This window comes from Tubulanus polymorphus, chromosome 9 (assembly GCF_964204645.1).
Source record: "Tubulanus polymorphus chromosome 9, tnTubPoly1.2, whole genome shotgun sequence".
NCBI classification, from domain to species: domain Eukaryota; kingdom Metazoa; phylum Nemertea; class Palaeonemertea; order Tubulaniformes; family Tubulanidae; genus Tubulanus; species Tubulanus polymorphus.
This window is the reverse complement of record NC_134033.1, coordinates 16,175,113-16,193,775: the sequence shown is the minus strand read 5'-3', so window position 1 is coordinate 16,193,775 and position 18,663 is coordinate 16,175,113. Positions and strand designations below refer to the sequence as shown.

Genomic DNA, 18,663 nt, shown 5'->3' with positions numbered 1-18,663 from the left:
GGTTTTTTTTATTTGGAAGTTGTCTTATCAAACTTTCAAATCCTAATGAGAAAAACGTTTTTATTCGAGATTCGCCTTTTTCCAATTTCCATCGCAACATATTTGTTTCTTGTTGTAGCTGTGATGTCCTGCCCGCCGGGAATGCTAAACGGGGATAGAAAATGTATCAAAAAAGGTCGGTAGAATTCTCAATAAGTCGATTCAAAGTCAGCAGGTTTTCCAGTCGAATGATGAAAGTGACGTCTATAGATCCTTCTCGTTACAGATTGTCAACCAGGATATTACGGAGTGGGAAAAACGTGCATCAAACTCGACCCAGGAGGAGGTGAGACTAATTAGAATCTTGTAAACGAGCCGTGTTCACCTTGGCCTAGTTGTATAGTCTTGACCTAAAAAATTCAAACGTGGTCTTGGGTTCTTTGATTGGCTATAGAACGAAGATGGCCTTAGACTGGTCTTAAGAGCCATAAGATTATCAAATCCATGATTATCTAAGCCATGAGATTATCAAATTGATAATGAATACAGGTACTGTTTAGGTAAACTGATTTTATCATGATCACGATATTTGATAAAAATCAGTTAACCTTCCTAGTACGACCTATCGACACGTTTACTTGAAAAGACCTTTATTTTTAATCTACTTCGTCATGTAAAAACACCCGATTAATATCGTTACATTTCTCTATCAGATTTGGTTAAGGTTGACCTGGTCGTGCTGGTCGATGTTTCTAAACGCATGAACGCCCGCAAATTGACTAACATTAAACTTTTACTGCTTCGAATTTTGAACGGAATCAGAATCGACGACGCTCGCGCTCACGTCGCAGTGGTCACTTACGACGAACGGGCGCGCGTTTTACTCGACTTGAAGCGGAAACCCGTCCAGAAGGCGGAAGTATTCCGCACGATAACCGATATAAAACAGGTCGGCAACCCGTCTAATTTAGCTATCGGACTGGTAGAAGCGGAACATCAACTAGTTAGGCATCATAGAGCCCGGAAAAAATCTGCTCGAAAGGTAGGGGGACTGAGAGAACAAACTGATCGATGTAGATACCTACTTCGGTGTCTGTCAATTAGGGCAAAGTTTCACTAACTATTTATCTTGGAAAGAATTTCAATTTCATCCCGAAAGAGTTTTTAAGACAATTTATTTCAATTTCATCCCGAATCCAACGAACTATCGCTTAACGAAAATTGTGATTATTTCATACTGGTTATAGCGAACTATCGGTTATAACGAACAGATTTTCTAGTCTCCTGAAGTTTGTTGTAACAGGTTCGGCTGTATATAGAACTATCGGTTATAACGAACAGATTTTCTAGTCTCCTGAAGTTTGTTGTAACGAGGTTCGGCTGTATATAGAACTATCGGTTATAACGAACAGATTTTCTGGTGCCCAGAAGTTCGCTGTAACGCAGTTCCACTGTACAAAAAATATTGATGCTGTTTTACTTAACGTATTGCAGGTAATAGTGGTACTGGGAGCTGGCAGTTCGAACAACATGTTAGCTTCATCGAGAATCGGACGAGAATTGAGGAAGAAAAGAATTGAAATTTACTGGGTCGCCAACGACAAGGTGAACAAACGTGAAATGAAGGCTGTTACCGGAACCGGAAATTTCGTTATGGTCAAGGTGAAACGATCCAGCCAGTGGTTGTACAGTAAAATAATGGGTTAGTGTTGGAACCGTATACTCCGGGCATCCTCGCTTGCCAGGGTTTGGTTGCCTGGCCACAAACCCTTCATTGGTGTATAACACCACCAAAAATTCTTGGACAGGTTGCCAGTCAGCGGCCACCAGTCTATGTATTAAGCCGATCAATAGCGTTTATTTTTCGCCGGCAGATCAGTACAACGTACCTGATTGGCTAGATATATAGACTGGTGACCGCTGAGCGACAACCTGTCCGCTCAAGAAATTTTGGGCGGTGTAACAGACCAATGATGGGTTTGTGTCGGCGTGGTGAGCTTCAAACCCTGACAAGCGAGGATGTACTACGGCTAGATGCAGAGAACCGAATCGATTGGTTCGTTCCGATCGCTACTAATGAATTCCTAATTCCGATCCCAACAGGTGTTCTCCGACAATTAAATTTCAACTATAATTCTCGGAGAAAAAAAACGATATTCGATCGATCCTCGGTTACCGCGGTTGGTGTCTGAATTTGAAAATAGAACTAACTAGATCTAACTGGTACTAGTCCTTACAGCTGGCTGATTAGAACCGGCAAGATTCAGTTAGAACTGAGAACTGGTTCTCACGGCTAGCCGATTAGTACTGATTAGAACTGGCTAGAACTGACTGACTATAGAGCTGGCTACAAATTGCCATAACGTTTTAGAATTGGCTTCCTTTCGAAACTAGATCACATTCCTTTTTAAACTTTGCACCAACCACCCGTCTACCCTTTTAAACTTTGCACCAACCACCCGTCTACCCGCTGAATAACACGAAGCAGATCAGTTAAACATATTACAATTTAGTAGAAATGCAACATTAATGTACAATATATTTATAGGTACACCGACCACGTGTCCAAAAGGGTTTGAAAGACGAAATGGAATCTGTCATCGTATCTACAGTACGTATCGTATCATCTCTGGTTGATAACCTCAGTTCCACTGCGACACAAGACGGTACAGGACTTGAATTAGTGACATTCTTAACGCGTCTGTTTATATCTGTATAGATAGAGGTCAATGTCCTGTTCATTACAAAAAAGAAGGCTCGAAATGTATTAAAGTGACGAACGAAAGAACAGGTGCGTGAGTGTTCTGTTAGCTATCTGGTGTGCGCCCGCCGGTAACCCCCCCCCCCCGTAAGTTCATTGTCTTCAATTTCAATGTTTTGAAAATTAGACGTTGATTTTCTTGTCACGCTTTTTTTTGTAGTGAAAATAAAAACAGTCGAAGGAACTGGAGGCGGGAAGCTGTGCATCTTTCCTTTCGTTTATAAAGAGAAAAGTTATGATACTTGTATTTTGCTGAACGCTAAACGGCCGTGGTGCGCTACTACCAAATACTATGATCAGGACAAACTGTGGGGCTATTGTAAAGGTAACTTTACTATTGCTGAAACCATCGTAGGATAGTCATGGTAAACGCAGGGGCAGATTCAAGGAATGGTCTCGGTCCCACGGAGGTTGCCCTTTTCGCCACGACAAAGATCATTAAAACCCGTAAATTTGACATTCATCGTTTCGGGAATTCCATATTTCTTAGAAAATATCTCATACCGAGAGTGGGCCCTGCGCTAATAGCCTTTGACTTGGCTTTTTATCTGAGAAATCCCATTTCTTCTGGACCTCGATAAGATAGTCTTAAATCTCGAGACTGGACTCATATCGTTGAATTGGCTATAGAACTAAGACGCTTTCAGGCTAGCATTAAATCTAAGCCGTGATGAAATCACAGCAAAATCCTGAAATCATTAGAAAATAATAACGATATGTCCATCCATTTTGTGGCATTTTGAGTTTTGACGCTTTCTCTATTTACAGCCGAGATAAGGTGTCCGAAAGGTTTCGTCTCGCAAAACTCGAAATGTCAAAGACCGGGTAAATAGATCAATTAAATTACACAAGAACATCCAAGTATGCTTTACTATATATACTGAATCATGAGATTTTCTAATATTCCCTGAAATCGGTTTTATTTAGGCAAATGCAAACCTGGATACTTCAGAATCGGAAATAAGTGTATTCAGGCTGCACAAGGAGGTAAGAATAGATCTTTTATATTCAAATATTATAAATAGTTCTTAAAAAAGAGAAAAAAATGACCCAGCAATAAGGACAATGTTACCCCAACAAAATGACGGAGTAACTGTAAAATGGTTTATTGAATCAGAACCAATATTTCGAAAATTTGACTATCTTCAGTTAGAGAAAAGGCAGACGTCATGTTCATGATTGACGCGTCATCAAAAATGGGAAAACCCGGGTTCGAAGCGGCTAAAGAATTCGTGCGGATCATCCTGACGAAATTGTACATCAACCCGAGGAATGTATCTGTGGCTATATTGACTTACCACAGTAAAACCACTGTTTACGGCTGGTTTAAGAGAAACACTAACAAAGATAGAGCCGTGAAATCATTGGATAATATCAAATATAACGGCGGTAAGGACACTACCTCCCTGCACTGGAGTTCTTTATTCCCGTCTGCAAAGTAGCCCCTGTTCTCTACACTGGATTTCCTCACGCTTTTCCGCAGAATAACCCCGCTGCCCTACACTGGATATCCCGATTTCCCTCCAAACAATAACCTAGCTTCCCAATACTGGATCTACTCTAATTTTCTAAACATTTTTAACAATACACTTCGCTTTAGCTTCGCCCACAGTTAGAGGGATTTGTCAGAATTGCGAAACCCAAAATTTCTGGATTCACCCCTGTTTGAGAAGGGAATCCCTCATTTCGCAGCTGTGGGGATCCCTAATAAAATCTACGTAAGCCTACACGTAGGTAAATGCTCGGACGTCAGACATATTATGCACGCGTCATATTGGACGTAAGCTGTCAACCATGGCTGTCACCTCATTCAGCAGCTTGCGCTTGGCTTCCACTGAGACGCATTACGAGTGATGCCTCGGTGCAGCTTTACCTAACCGTTTCAAAAACTTCCTATTCGAATTGCTCGGTATATTATTCACGTCTTACTCGCAGGGCCTAGTCGACTGGATAGAGCTATCAAATTCGCGTGGAAACACGGATTTGCAGTAAATCACGGAGGAAGAAGATATACACGCCGATATCTGGTGTTGGTCGGCAGCGGTCAGGTGTCGAATAAACACAAGGCGAAATCGGCTGCGAAATCAGCGAAACGGAAACGAATAGAAATTATCTACATATCTACGGGTAATTCATAGAATCCGGTTCTACAGTTCCGCAGTTCTGGAGCTAGTTCCCAATTAAATCTAACCCTCGTAGAATATTGGGTCCAGTTCCAGTCTTGAATTAATGTTAGATTTAGTCGATTTTCAAAAAGTCAATGCTGACTCGAATCTTAACTCACGACCTGTAGAATTGGGTCCCGAAAGACACAGTTCTACAGTTCTGGAGCCAGTCAAATCTGACTCGTTTATACTCACAATAATAATAATAATAATAATTTATTGAGCCTAAAATCCATATAAAATATGCATATTGGCTTTAAGACACAATTTAAACGTAAAGACAGAAAAAACAATTTACATCATTAGTTAAAAGCTTTAGTGAACAAATGGGTTTTAAGTTGCGATTTAAAAACATCAGTAGAAGGACTAGATTTAATTGCATCTGGTAAGGAGTTCCAAAGTAGTGGGGCGGAGTAAGAAAACCCCCTGTGACCCGCAGAGACTAGATTGACACGAGGGATGACTAGAAGTGATTGACTGTTTGATCTTAACACTCTAGAGGATGCCTTGTATTGCACTAATGATTTCAAATATTGTGGGGCCTGACCATTCACAACTGTAAGTCATGCTGGTTGCTTACGGCGTGCAACACTTCAAAGGCCGCGGTCAAGTCGCCAGGTTTAATCAACAATCCATTAGGGTTGGGAAACCAAGATCAGTACTGAGTGACAAGAGGGTTTGAAACCTGCTTGCTGCTAACAGTGTAGTATGTGTAGTCTTTGGAAAAATAATATCGGAACGACGTAAAGCAAAAAAAAAACATATATACAATCTGCGGAATTGTGCCCGGAGTAATAATAATATGAGCCAATTAATTAACCGGAGTTTGGCGTTTAAGCCAATCAGCGCCCGTATTCAAATTAGATTGTTAATGATAGAAGTTTTCGTTTTCAGGACCGAAATCAAATTCCAAAAGTATAGGAATGGTTGCGCCTGGAAATCAATCAGTTTGCTGTTCACATAAAGATATAAATGAATACATCGACTGGCTGCTGGGCGCGTTAAAAGGTACATCTTAATCAGTGATCACAAAAAACCTCTGTCTGCCAAATGTAACCCTAAATCACGGAGAAAGCTGATACCATCCGCAATATCATCCTTCAAAACGCCACATGTATTCGTTATAAAGCCAAGTTTTTTTTTGGACACGACGGAAGGGTTACGTAACAGTCTTAACGATGTTATTTCCTAACTGATTTCAAATCTTCAGGGAACCTCGTCAAGCCCGAACCTCAAAAGCCAGTGAAATTGTGTCCCAAAGGGGAGACAGTTGTTGGTGGAATTTGCGTCCGCGATGAACGTAAGTTTACCCAAGTATTAATTCGTGACCTTTTTGAATTGATTGAAGGAACTATATTGAAAATAACTTTCAAATAATACTTGAGATTACGAATCGATTGATTGATATTATCATTGTCTGTTTTAGCTAAACCATGCGAGCCTGGGTACGTTCGTATCAAGACGGAACAATGTGTCCGAATGACCGGTAAGATAATCCGGCACATGCGGTTGATCTTCAGATATATATATATATATACAATATCGAAATTTGTATTACGGGTCTTTCATTGGCCCTCTAAATAAAAGAACAATGAATTACCATATTCGTTGTGTGAGCGCCGTATTAACTTTAATTGCATTAGTAGCGTGAAGACTGGTAATACTGTGTACGTTCACTCGTACTCCCTCGGCAGGGATTCGAACCTGATGGTATCGAGACTAGCCACCGTAGGACAACCTGCCACAATAGATCGAGTACGGAGCTACCTGCGCAGCTACGATGATGTTATTATTAGCCAATTGGAAATCCCGTTTCATTTTAGCCCGGGTTCTTTCCACTTATAGTTAGATCCGTAAATTGCAACGAATATGCAACGAGCATTCTGATCGAACGCGCGGTGAACTTGCGCATGTACCTGCGCACCCGGTCTACTGTGACAGGGTTTGTGCCGTGACCGAGTCTAGCGATGCATCAGGTTCGAATCCCTGCCAGGGAGGATGATGTTACTCAATTCCACTAGAAATACGAGCTTTCGCTACTAGTTTCGCTACTATAAGTTCAATAAAGAAACAAAAGTAGGCTGTCTATAGGGGGAGGCAGTGTTTCTTCGTTAACTTTACACATTTACCTAACAAAGCTAGCACTATCACTGAAAGTTCGCATTTCGAATAATATCAAACCTACATATAATCACCTGTCTTCGTGTTTACTGGTTTGACATCCGGTTAACACGTCTCAGTCTCTACTCTTATAGAAATCGAAAACTCATCAGAACCAAAATTGAACTGAATAAATAAATAACATTCACACTATTCGTTTCAGTGATGCCCGAATTCGGATTATTTTGTCCGGAGAATTACGTTTTGAAAAACGGAAAAATCTGCTACGCTTCAATGGGTAAGGATCTGCGCGCGCACGCTGCTCACACTCCTCACACTGTGGACACTGTAATCGCTGCAATCAATGATATAATCACGTCTTAGTGCGTTCCCTTCCTGAGAGGTAATCCATCCGGTATTCGGTGAACTATCGTTTCAGATCGGAGCACCGTGTGAACACCCTCCAGTCAGTTGCATCCACGGTAATAACACTGTGCTACGTCGATCGATGTTTTTGGTTTAATTTGCACGAAACCTGATTAATATTCAAACTCCGCACTAACTTCCTATCGGCCATTTTTATTTACTGCTAACACGTGATTATCATTAAACCAATCGTATTGCGTGACACAGTGTCCTTTTTCATACGCGGCTTGCTAATGGTTGTAGCTACAACTTTGCGTGGGTTTTTTTTTCTACCTTTAAACTTTTATCGTACCTATAACTAACAGTATTGAGCAGAATAGATCGTTTCCCGACTCCTCATCTCCTGGGTCCGGTTCCATAGTGAGGGCTTAGACTTAAGACCAGTCTAAAACCAACTTAGTTCTATAGCCAATCTAACAACTTAAGACCAGTCTTAAGATTTAAGACCACTTTTGGTTTTAAGTCTTGAATATGGAACCGACCCCTGTAGATGTTGCCTCCGAATATCTGTGACATATAACCGGCGACTGGCTCCACCTGTCGGTCGGTCGCTTTTGAATTTTAACCGGGAACTGGTGTGATCGGGTGTATATAATCATCAAAATACCGTATTGTACCCCACCACAAATAGCCCACCCCTCTCACCAGAATTTAGCAGATCTATATATGTTTTCGTCTGTCCTATTTCAGCTGCAGTTGCGTGCAAGACAAATGAGGTCAAGGTCGGCAACGCGTGTAAACCTAGTAAGTAGAAAAAGAGAAAGTTTTGATTTCATCGGAATCTAAAACAATGAATATGTATGATGCTCGTTCGGTAAATAAAAAGAGAATCGTCGCACGGTTGCATGTTGTTCTATGTATGATGTTCTATGTTTGTTCCGTTACAGGAGGCAAATGTCCGATCGGCCAGTGGATGTTCAATAATAATTGTACAGTTATATTCTCTGGTAAGATTTTTGTAATATGTGAATATATATTCAATGCGTTATGGTCCGAGCCGTACGACCAGGACGGAAATGTACCAACTACGCCACTGACTGAGCACTCATCCCAACTGATGTGGATCCGTAAAATATGTTTGTCGTTTTTCAGACGTTGTCAAGACATACGGCGGCAACGGAAAAAAAGCAAATTGCGCGTTTCCATTCATGTACCATAACGTATCTAAGTCGTACTGCATCACTGAAAATAGCAAATCTGGAAAACCCTGGTGCGCTGTTACTCATGATTTCAACAAGGATAAAAAATGGGGATACTGCCATGGTATGTAAAAAACAACCCAAACTATCGTTTGTTTATTTGATTTTTGTGAATGTCGTTTGGATCATGATGTTACTCAAACTGTAACACGGGAACACGGCCTTTTCAGTTAATATCCTTAATCTGCAGAAATTCCCCAAGGTTTCTATAACATCGATTAACTTTTACTAGGAGCCGTTAAAACAATGAACGGTAACGGAGGAGAAGGATACTGTTCGTTCCCATTCAAATACAAGAACAAGTATTACTTTCATTGTGTCATGATCAAAGCCAAAAACGCTTGGTGCGCCACAACTCCGGACTACGATAAAGATAGGAAATGGGGTTATTGCCGAGGTACGACATTGGAGTAACTTAAACTCGATATGAAAAGAATTTGAATTCTCTTTCATTTATTCTTTTATTTCACTATATTTCATCGTTCTTACAGATAAGACTTGCACTCTTTGTCACAGTACGTAAATATTCAGTATCCATTCCAATTTCTGAAAAATACCTTCACGTGTTATGTCATAAAATCACTTCAATTGTTTAACTTTCAGTTAAGTGCCCACCAGGAATGAAGCGAATTGGCAAGGAATGTCTCCCGAAGTCAAAATGTAAGCATTTTAGTATATATTGAAAATATGAGGAATCTTTCATTAATATTAATATAATAGTTTTAATGAATCGTTGAAGTCACCGAAAATGACAATCTTCTCGTAAAAAAACGAAAAAAATTGTACTTCTTCATTTCCAGCTAATTGTAAACTCAACGAAGAACTATTTGTAAACAAGTGCGTTCCACGACTGACAGGTAAGAAAGGATTTAAGATCATTGTAACGTAACATTCAGAAACAAATCTTCAAGATATTGAACAACGAAACAACAAAAATAGTCATGAAAGTCTGAAGATCAAAATTGGAAGAATGCGGTGAACAAAATGTCGAATGTCTAAGGAGGTTTGTTCTTTGGCTGTGGATTGATTGATAGTGAACTAGAAGAGGCTCGTCACCGAAAGAACGTCTAGCATTGCTTTGGTTCAACCTTCCCAAGCTATATTGTCGTTTTATTCTATATTTTATAGGAAAAATTGGAACAACTGATGGAAATTCGAACGGTAAACAGTGTAAATTTCCATACGTGTATAAAAAACACGTTCACTGGACGTGTATAATGGACGACAAGGAGAAACCGTGGTGTTCGACCACGAAGGACATGGACAAGGATAAAAAATGGGGATACTGCAAAGGTAAGGCACGATGGCATTAGAAGGACATAGCAGAATTGGAAACGTCTAAATATATCCTGTTCGTCTGAAACCCCGTGTGATTAATAAGGGGAGAAAATTAGTTTTCCTTCTTAATCTTATTCGTGGATTTTGTTCGGTCTACAGATCCTACGCGAACAAAGGGAGGCACCGGAAAAGGAGCTTACTGCATATTCCCGTTCAAATACAAGAACAAGTACTACTTCAACTGTATCAACATCGACGGCAAGGAGCCGTGGTGCGCTACGAAATTCGACTACGACACCTACAAAGAATATGGATATTGTGAAAGTGTTGGTAAAGGTGAACACAGTAAGTAAGAAAGACACGTCCGCAGTGAAACCAAAGTTCCATAGTCATGACTTTAGATCAGTCTAAGGCCGTGTCAGTTATATAGCCAATCTAACAACTCAGGACGGGTCTAAGACCATGATATATAGCCAACCTATTAACTAACGACGAATCTGTCTTGTCTTTTGAGCAACATAGTTATGATTTGAAACAAACCACTAGGCTTTGCCTATGAGACTGGATCTTCAGGATATGAGGAATAGCAAACATTGAATGCTCGATTACTTGATAATTACGCATTACATGTACCTTCTCTCGATGAATTTCTCGTTTAACTTGCAGAGGCACTATGCACAGCAGGTCATGGTTTGAAAGATGGAAAATGTCATAAATGTGCAAAAAATCAAGTAGTTGTCGACAACGTTTGTGTGAAGAAACCGAAATGCCAAAAGAACAAGATTATTGTCAACGGAAAGTGTGTAGATAAACCGAAATGTAAAATTGGTGAAAAGTTAGAAAACGGTGCCTGCGTTCAAACCTGCTTGGAGGGAAAAGTGAAAAATAAAGCCGGGAAATGCGTGAAAGCGCCAGTTTGCACAAAAAACCAGGTCATAAAAGATGCGATTTGCGTGAAAAAACCCACGTGCAAAAAGGATGAAGTTATCAAGAATGGCGATTGCGTGAAACCGACAAAAGCAGAACAAACAAATGCTACTGCGGGCGAATCGTGCAAAGATGGACAAGTGAAAGACAAAAAAGGAAAGTGTGTCAAAGCTCCGAAATGTAAGAAAGACCAAGTGATAAAAGATGCCAAGTGTGTGAAGAAACCGAAATGTAAAAAAGGCGAAACTATCCAAAATGGGAAATGTGTGGATAAGAAAAATGGAGCTGAAAAGACAGCTGCAGCTACGAAACCTGTTGGAAAGAAGAATGCGACAGCAGGGACATCAAAAGATGGAAAACCAGAAAGAAAAGAAGGAACGAATGGAACTGCCGCAGGGAAGCCAAAGGAAGGAAAACCAGAAAAAAAGAATGCAACTGCAGCAGGGAAGCCAGAGGAAGGGAAATCAGGGGGGAAGAATAAGATTGCAGCAGGGAAGCCAAAGGAAGGGAAAGCAGAAGGAAAGAATAAGACTACCACAGAGAAGCCAGCGGAAGGAAAAGCTGAAGGAAAGAATAAGACTGCAGCAGGGAAGCCAAAGGAAGGAAAACCAGAAGGAAAGAATAAGACTGCCACAGGGAAGCCAAAGGAAGGAAAACCAGAAGGAAAGAATAAGACTGCCGCAGGGAAGCCAAAGGAAGGAAAATCAGAGAGAAAGAATGGAACTGCTGGAACTGCAGGAGGGAAGCCAAAGGAAGGAAAACCAGAAGAAAAGAATAAGACTGCCGCAGGGAAGCCAAAGGAAGGAAAACCAGAAGGAAAGAATAAGACTGCCACAGGGAAGCCAAAGGAAGGGAAATCAGGGGGAAAGAATAAGACTGCAGCAGGGAAGCCAAAGGGAGGAAAACCAGAGGGAAAGAATGGAACTGCTGGAACTGCAGGAGGGAAGCCAAAGGAAGGAAAACCAGAAGAAAAGAATAAGACTGCCGCAGGGAAGCCAAAGGAAGGAAAATCAGAGAGAAAGAATGGAACTGCTGGAACTGCAGCAGGGAAGCCAGCGGGAGGAAAAGCAGAAGGAAAGAATAAGACTGCAGCAGGGAAGCCAAAGGAAGGGAAATCAGGGGGAAAGAATAAGACTGCCACAGAGAAGCCAGTGGGAGGAAAAGCTGAAGGAACGAATGCAACTGCAGCAGGGAAGCCAAAGGGAGGAAAACCAGAGGGAAAGAATGGAACTGCTGGAACTGCAGCAGGGAAGCCAAAGGAAGGAAAACCAGAAGAAAAGAATAAGACTGCCGCAGGGAAGCCAAAGGAAGGGAAATCAGAGAGAAAGAATGGAACTGCTGGAACTGCAGCAGGGAAGCCAAAGGAAGGAAAACCAGAAGAAAAGAATAAGACTGCCGCAGGGAAGCCAAAGGAAGGGAAAGCTGAAGGAAAGAATGCAACTTCAGCAGGGAAGCCAAAGGAAGGAAAACCAGAAGAAAAGAAAGATGGAAGTGAATCTGGAGCCCGGTTTGGAGCACCAAAACTTAATAAATGTCCACCTAAAACGATGCTACATCATGGAAAGTGTGTACAATGTAAGTTATTTTAGTCACGTAGTTCATAGTTAATGTGAAAACCCACATATATTTCAATCCTTTTAATTTGTTTCAGATGCAGAATCTTGCGTTGGTAACGAACGTAAAGTGGGTGGAAAATGTCCAGGTAATGGAAAAACCATTTATCTTCGCTTGAGACAACGTATAAATAGCGTCGCCAGTAAAATTTCTTTACTCTTTTTCCAGATGTCAACTGCAAGCCAGGTTTGACATACCACAAAGGCAAATGTCAAAGTAAGTGTCGATGGATTTTAAGTATCAATTCTTTCTCTTTGATATGAATGTATACAAATTTGACATATATATCTTCAGAAGCGCCAAAGATCTGCCTACCTGGACATATCTTCCACGAAGGCCACTGCATTTGTAAGTCTTTTTAGCTAATAGTGCATAAATGTATATCCAGTCGTGAGTGTTGTTTAAATCTGTAGTAAGTTTTAATTAAAGCGTTTGTAATTTTTCAGCACCTTGTCCAAAACTTCACCAACAAAAAGGAAATACTTGTGTTAGTAAGTGCTCATCATTTTCTTTGTAGAATATCAATTCTGAAGTGGAAAACTAGCTCCCCGTGGCAATGCCTAACACAATTACCATTAAAATTTTCATCAATGAGTTGTCTTAAGATAAGTAATTGCTCATTTTCAGTGCCGTGTTTGGAACATGAGATAGCCAGGAATGACTTGTGTTTGCCATCTTCTTCTAAACCGGGTCATGGCACATCTCTGACTGGGAGTTCAGAATCAGAAGATTCCGGGATCAAATGCAAAATGGGCGAAACTGTCAAAGATGGGAAGTGCGTAGCCGTTTCAGGAAAAGGTGAATCGAATGATAAATCTGAAGGACCTTCCAATAAAGCAAAACCGAGTAAAACAAGTGAAAAAACAAAAGTAGCATCCAGTAAAGGAAAATCCGGTGAAACGGGTGATAAAACAAAAGAAGCACCCAGTAAAGGAAAACCCAGTGGAACGAGTGATAAAACAAAAGAGGGTTCCAGTAAAGGAAAACCCAGTGAAACGGGTGATAAAACAAAAGAAGCGCCCAGTAAAGGAAAACCCAGTGGAACGAGTGATAAAACAAAAGAGGGTTCCAGTAAAGGAAAACCAAGTGGAACAGCCGATGAATCAAAAGAAGGTTCCGGTAAAGGTAAACCAAGTGCAACGACTGAAGCTTCCGGTAAAGGAAAACCCAATGAAACAACCAATAAATCAACAGAAGGTTCCGGTAAAGGTAAACCAAATGGAACGGCTGATAAATCAAAAGATGCATCCAGTAAAGGAAAACCCGGTGAAACAGGTGATAAATCAAAAGAAGCGTCTAGTAAGGGAAAACTAAGTGAAATGGCTGATAAATCAAAAGAAACTTCCAGTAAAGGAAAACCCAATGAAACAACCAATAAATCAACAGAAGGTTCCGGTAAAGGTAAACCAAATGGAACGGCTGATAAATCAAAAGATACATCCAGTAAAGGAAAACCCAGTAGAACAGCTGATAAATCAAAAGAAGCGTCTAGTAAGGGAAAACTAAGTGAAATGGCTGATAAATCAAAAGAAACTTCCAGTAAAGGAAAACCCAGTGAAACAGGTGATAAATCAAAAGAAGCGTCTAGCAAAGGAAAACCAAGTGCAACTACTAAAGATGGTAAAAAGTTGAGTGATCACGAACAAACAAAAAAGGCTATTTCAGTGTTAAAGGAAATTGGAAAGGACACTGGAGCAGCACAAAATAAACCTACAAACAAGACCTCGAATGCTTCAGAGCCAGGAAAAACTGATGCCAAGATAGGCTCACCAGGAACCAACATGACATCGTCAGGAAATGGATCTAAACTGGCTGAAAATGTCTCCGGTAATAAAACCGAACCAGGAAAGAAACCAGACTCTTCATCCAGTTCCAAAGATACTACAAAGCCTGCTGGAGAAAAAGGCAAGAAAAAGCCAAATTGTGTGAAATACGGAGCGAATGGAAAGTGCGAGAATTGCACGAAAGGCTATCGTCTAATCGGTGGAAACTGTCTTCTGCAGTGTAAACCGGGGTATGTGTTTGAGAAAACCGAATGTATCAAGGAAATCAAATGCAAAAAAGGCGAATTTCGATTGGAAAAACATTGCGTGAAAAACTGTCCGAACACGATGAAATCAAAAGACGGTGTTTGCACGTGTCCCGATGGGAAAGAACTGTATATGGGTAAATTGTGTGTAAAGAAGTGTAAACAAGGAGAAATTCGACACAGAAGTGGCTCATGCGGCCAGAAATGTAAAAACGGTGAAGGATTGTTGAATGGAAAGTGCGCAAAGTGTCCGAAAGGATTTTATTTGCAAGTTAAAGCCGGGATATGTAGACAACATCGATGTCCGAAGGGTACCGAGTGGAAAGGGGAGAAATGTGAAAATCTATGTAAAGAGGGACTCGGTTACTACAAGGGAAAGTGTCAAAAATGTCCGAAGGGTACGAACCTAGTGCACGGAAAGTGTTTAGAATCCTGTAAGACCGGGTATGCATTGAATGCAGGCATCTGTCAAGAGCTTCCTAAATGTAAGCCAGGAGAAGGCGTGTTCAGGTTTAAATGCGGAGTCTGCCCGAAGTTTACGAAATTAGAGAACGGTATCTGTAAACATCGGATGATAAGCAAGACAAAAAGCTCAGGATCTGCGAAAGGAGGTGAGAAAGGCAATAAGACAGAAAGTTCTGCCTCTGGAAAAGGAGGTGAGAAGGGAAACAAGACAGAAAATTCTGTGTCTGCGAAAGGGGGCGAGAAAGGCGCTAAGGCAGAAAGTTCGGCCGCTGGAAAAGGAGGGGACAAGAAAGGCAACAAGACCGAAAGCTCTGCATCTGCGAACGGAGTTGAGAAAGGCAATAAGACAGAAAGTTCGGCCTCTGGAAAAGGAGGGGACAAGAAAGGCAACAAGACCGAAAGCTCTGCATCTGCGAACGGAGTTGAGAAAGGCAATAAGACAAAAAGTTCGGCCTCTGGAAAAGGAGGGGAGAAGGGCAACAAGATAGAAAGCTCTATATCTGCGAAAGGTGGTAAAAAAGGCAACAAGACAGAAAGTTCTGCCTCTGTAAAAGGAGGCGAGAAAGGCAATAAAACAGAAAGCTCAACATCTGGAAAAGACGGAGACAAAAAGGGCAACAAGACAGATAGTTCTGCCTCTGTAAAAGTAGGTGAAAATGACAAGAAGACAGAAAGCTCGACCACTTCCAAAGGAGGTGAAAAGGGCAACAAGACAGCAAGCTTGACCAGTTCCAAAGGAGATAAGAAAGAAAACAAGACAGAAAGTTCTGCAACTGCAAAAGGGAATGCGAAAGACAGTAAATCATCTAAAGAAAAAACGTTTGGTGCCGAAAATCCACGGGACAAGGCAAAATCTGATGCCGGAAAACCTAAAGATGCTTCAAATCCAAGTAGCAAATCTACTACAGACGGGAAAACAAAAAATGCTTCGAAGGAAATAGAAAAATCTGGCGAAAGGAAATCTAAAGATGCTACAAAGGACAAAGAAAAATTTTCAAAGGATGATAAATCTAAAGATACTTCAAAGAAAAACGACAAATCGCCCATGGATGCTAAAACTAAAGATGCTTTAAAGGACAAAGACAAAACAGCAAAGGATGATAAATCTAAAGATACTTCAAAGAAAAAAGACAAATCGTCCATGGATGATGAAACTAAAGATGCTTCAAAGGATAAAGACAAATCAGCAAAGGATGATAAATCTAAAGATACTTCAACGAAAAAAGACAAATCGTCCAAGGGTGATAAATCTAAGGATTCTTCAAAGGACAAGGACAAAACATCAACGGATGATAAATCTAAAGATGCTTCAAAGCCTGATAGCAAATCTCCTATGGAGAAAATTAAAGGTGCTTCAAAGAAAAATGATAAATCTTCAAAGGAGCAGGCAAAGTCTAGCACACAGAAATCAAGAGGCGAGAAATCTAAGGAAACAAAAGGAAAGAAAGACTGTGGACCTGGATCATTGATGGTAGGAGGAATCTGTAAGAATCCATGTAAACTAGGTGAGAAACTGATCAAAGGTAAATGTGCGAAACCGGAGGAAAAACGAAAGGACGAAAAGTCGTGCGGTGAAGGATACATCGAGAAAGATGGAAAATGTTTCAAAATGGTCAGTGATAGACGAAAAACTAGCGGAGCTAAGACAAACGTCAAAACGAAAACAAAACCCAGTAAGGCGTCAACTAAAAGTAAATCTAAATCAAGACCAACGACCAAACCTAGTGACAAATCTAAATCAAAAACGACTAGGAAACCTAGTGACATATCTGAATCAAAAAGGACTAAAAAACCTAGTGACAAATCTGAATCAAAAAGGACTAAAAAACCTAGTGACAAATCTGAATCAAAAAGGACTAAGAAACCTAGTGACAAATCTGAATCAAAAGTGACTAAGAAACCGTGCAAGAAAAAAAAACAAAAGGTTAATAATGAAACGAAAGGAAAGTCGAAGAAGACTGAGGATAAGCCCAAAGTAGGAGCGTCAAAAGGTGTCAGTCAAAAATCTAAAAGTGGAAGTGAAAGCAAAGAGGGTAAATGCGGCGATGGCTTCGTGGAGAGAAATGGCAAGTGCTTCCAAATCAGGATGCCAGATACGCAACCAGTTCCCAATAAGCACGAAAAAACGAAGCAAAAGTGTCTGAAAGGATTCGCTCTAGTGAGGGGAAAGTGCGTTAAAGAACGTTGCAGACCCGGATACATGTTCATCAACATGAAATGCGAAAAAGTCGAAGGCGAAAGTGAATGTAAGGATGGTTTCCAACTGGTAAACGGACGATGCAAACCGAAGATTCCCGTCTGTAAGAATGGTACAAAATTAGTCGGTTCAACTTGCGTACCCGAGAAATGTCCAGAAGGACAAGGCGTCGAAGGGGAGAAGTGCGTTCCGTGCAGTAAAGGTCAGGTAGTTAGAGATAACAAATGTATGGGTAAGTAATATTTACCCTGTATCTCCTCCGACCGTTCACAATTCGATTTACCGGAAAATCTGTTAAATATTTGGCAGTGAAATTAAAGTTATTGTGATCGTGAAAATTGATAACTTATGTTCGCTTCTATGCGTGGTGGTGGTTTTAATTTCTTTGCTACAAAAACTGTTTGAGCAGAATGTACTTATTCGCTATATACATTCACCGACAATCAGGAGTGTTATGATTGAACACTGAACACAATAGGAACATCATCACTCTTAAGTAGTAATACCACCAATTGCGTACGGAAACATTGATATGAATTGTCAATTCTATATAGATTCGCACGATTGTCCACGTGGGTCCACGTATAACAAGAAAGCTAAGAGATGCCAGTGTAATCCGGGAACTGAATACAATATGCAAGTTAAAAAATGCATCGGTAAAGGTGAGGTCTCTACTACAGGTTGTAGGTTATTCGTTTTTGACGTGATGCCGAGATATTCAGAAATGTATTTATTGCTCATGATTTCCCCATGATTTCAGAGTTGATTTGCCCACCCGGTACTCTACCACGCGGCAATAAATGTATTAAAGAGTCACAAGGTTAGCTTCGATAAACTAGAGGAATGAAATCGAGATTGATGTCATGACTGTAGAAGTAAAGCACAAGCAGATTGTGCAAAAACAATATATCAATAATGAATAATCCCACAATTAATGGATTTGGAAGTTTCGAGATTTATCTTTATCGCATCTTCAGAGGAATACTGAGAATCTTTAAACTGCCAGATGATAAACCACACCGAGAATCCATCATATCTTCTATACTGAGAAACTATCACTTGTTGTCACTATATGAATGTTTTTTACAGCTAATGGCCAGGGATGTAAACCCAATGAAATGCTCATGAAAACCGGGATGTGTGCCCCGAGTAAGTGAGCTGACTTGAAACTTCTATACATCGACAATGTTGTATTGAATGTCATCGAGTATTTGAATGTACATATTTATTAAAACGTTTCTCTTCACGAATTGCAGAGGTCTGCCCACCGGACGCAGAACGACTTAAAACAGGGGCTTGCGTCAAACGTAAGATTATTGACAGGAACCCGATCAGTTCCATATTCTGGGTTTAACTTTGACTATTCAAAATAGTTCAATCTTCAGGCCCGTTGCCCGAATCAAGAGTACTTCCTAACAAATGCAAATAAGTTTGGAAGTAAGATGTTAAAGTCTCAATAATGAAAATGATAATGTCACTCCATCACTAATCTGCAGTGAACAGCATGTGTAGAAGTCAAGAGT

The 18,663-nt window shown here is 40.6% G+C and overlaps 1 protein-coding gene across 1 annotated transcript; it reads left to right on the top strand.

The window, feature by feature from the left end:
- Positions 1 to 3,102: 3,102 nt before the first annotated feature.
- LOC141910625 (uncharacterized) lies at positions 3,103 to 18,297 on the top strand. Its single transcript, XM_074801318.1, has 27 exons — positions 3,103 to 3,187; positions 3,509 to 3,565; positions 3,668 to 3,727; positions 3,890 to 4,129; positions 4,676 to 4,867; positions 5,800 to 5,913; positions 6,116 to 6,205; positions 6,332 to 6,391; positions 7,229 to 7,303; positions 8,122 to 8,175; positions 8,319 to 8,378; positions 8,524 to 8,694; positions 8,863 to 9,027; positions 9,122 to 9,145; positions 9,234 to 9,290; positions 9,431 to 9,487; positions 9,759 to 9,923; positions 10,068 to 10,253; positions 10,575 to 12,410; positions 12,487 to 12,537; positions 12,618 to 12,665; positions 12,744 to 12,797; positions 12,896 to 12,940; positions 13,077 to 17,372; positions 17,695 to 17,802; positions 17,901 to 17,960; positions 18,230 to 18,297. The coding sequence occupies exons 1-27, from the start codon at positions 3,103 to 3,105 to the stop codon at positions 18,295 to 18,297; spliced, it is 8,478 nt and encodes a 2,825-aa protein (XP_074657419.1).
- Positions 18,298 to 18,663: the final 366 nt, after the last annotated feature.

Bases quoted from the DNA above. Each gene is read 5' to 3' on its own strand.
- LOC141910625 (XM_074801318.1), top strand. From the start codon at position 3,103: ATGGTAAACGCAGGGGCAGATTCAAGGAATGGTCTCGGTCCCACGGAG. The intron at 9,291-9,430 runs GTAAGCATTTTA...CTTCATTTCCAG, and splicing joins ATGTCTCCCGAAGTCAAAAT to CTAATTGTAAACTCAACGAA. The intron at 12,411-12,486 runs GTAAGTTATTTT...AATTTGTTTCAG, and splicing joins TCATGGAAAGTGTGTACAAT to ATGCAGAATCTTGCGTTGGT.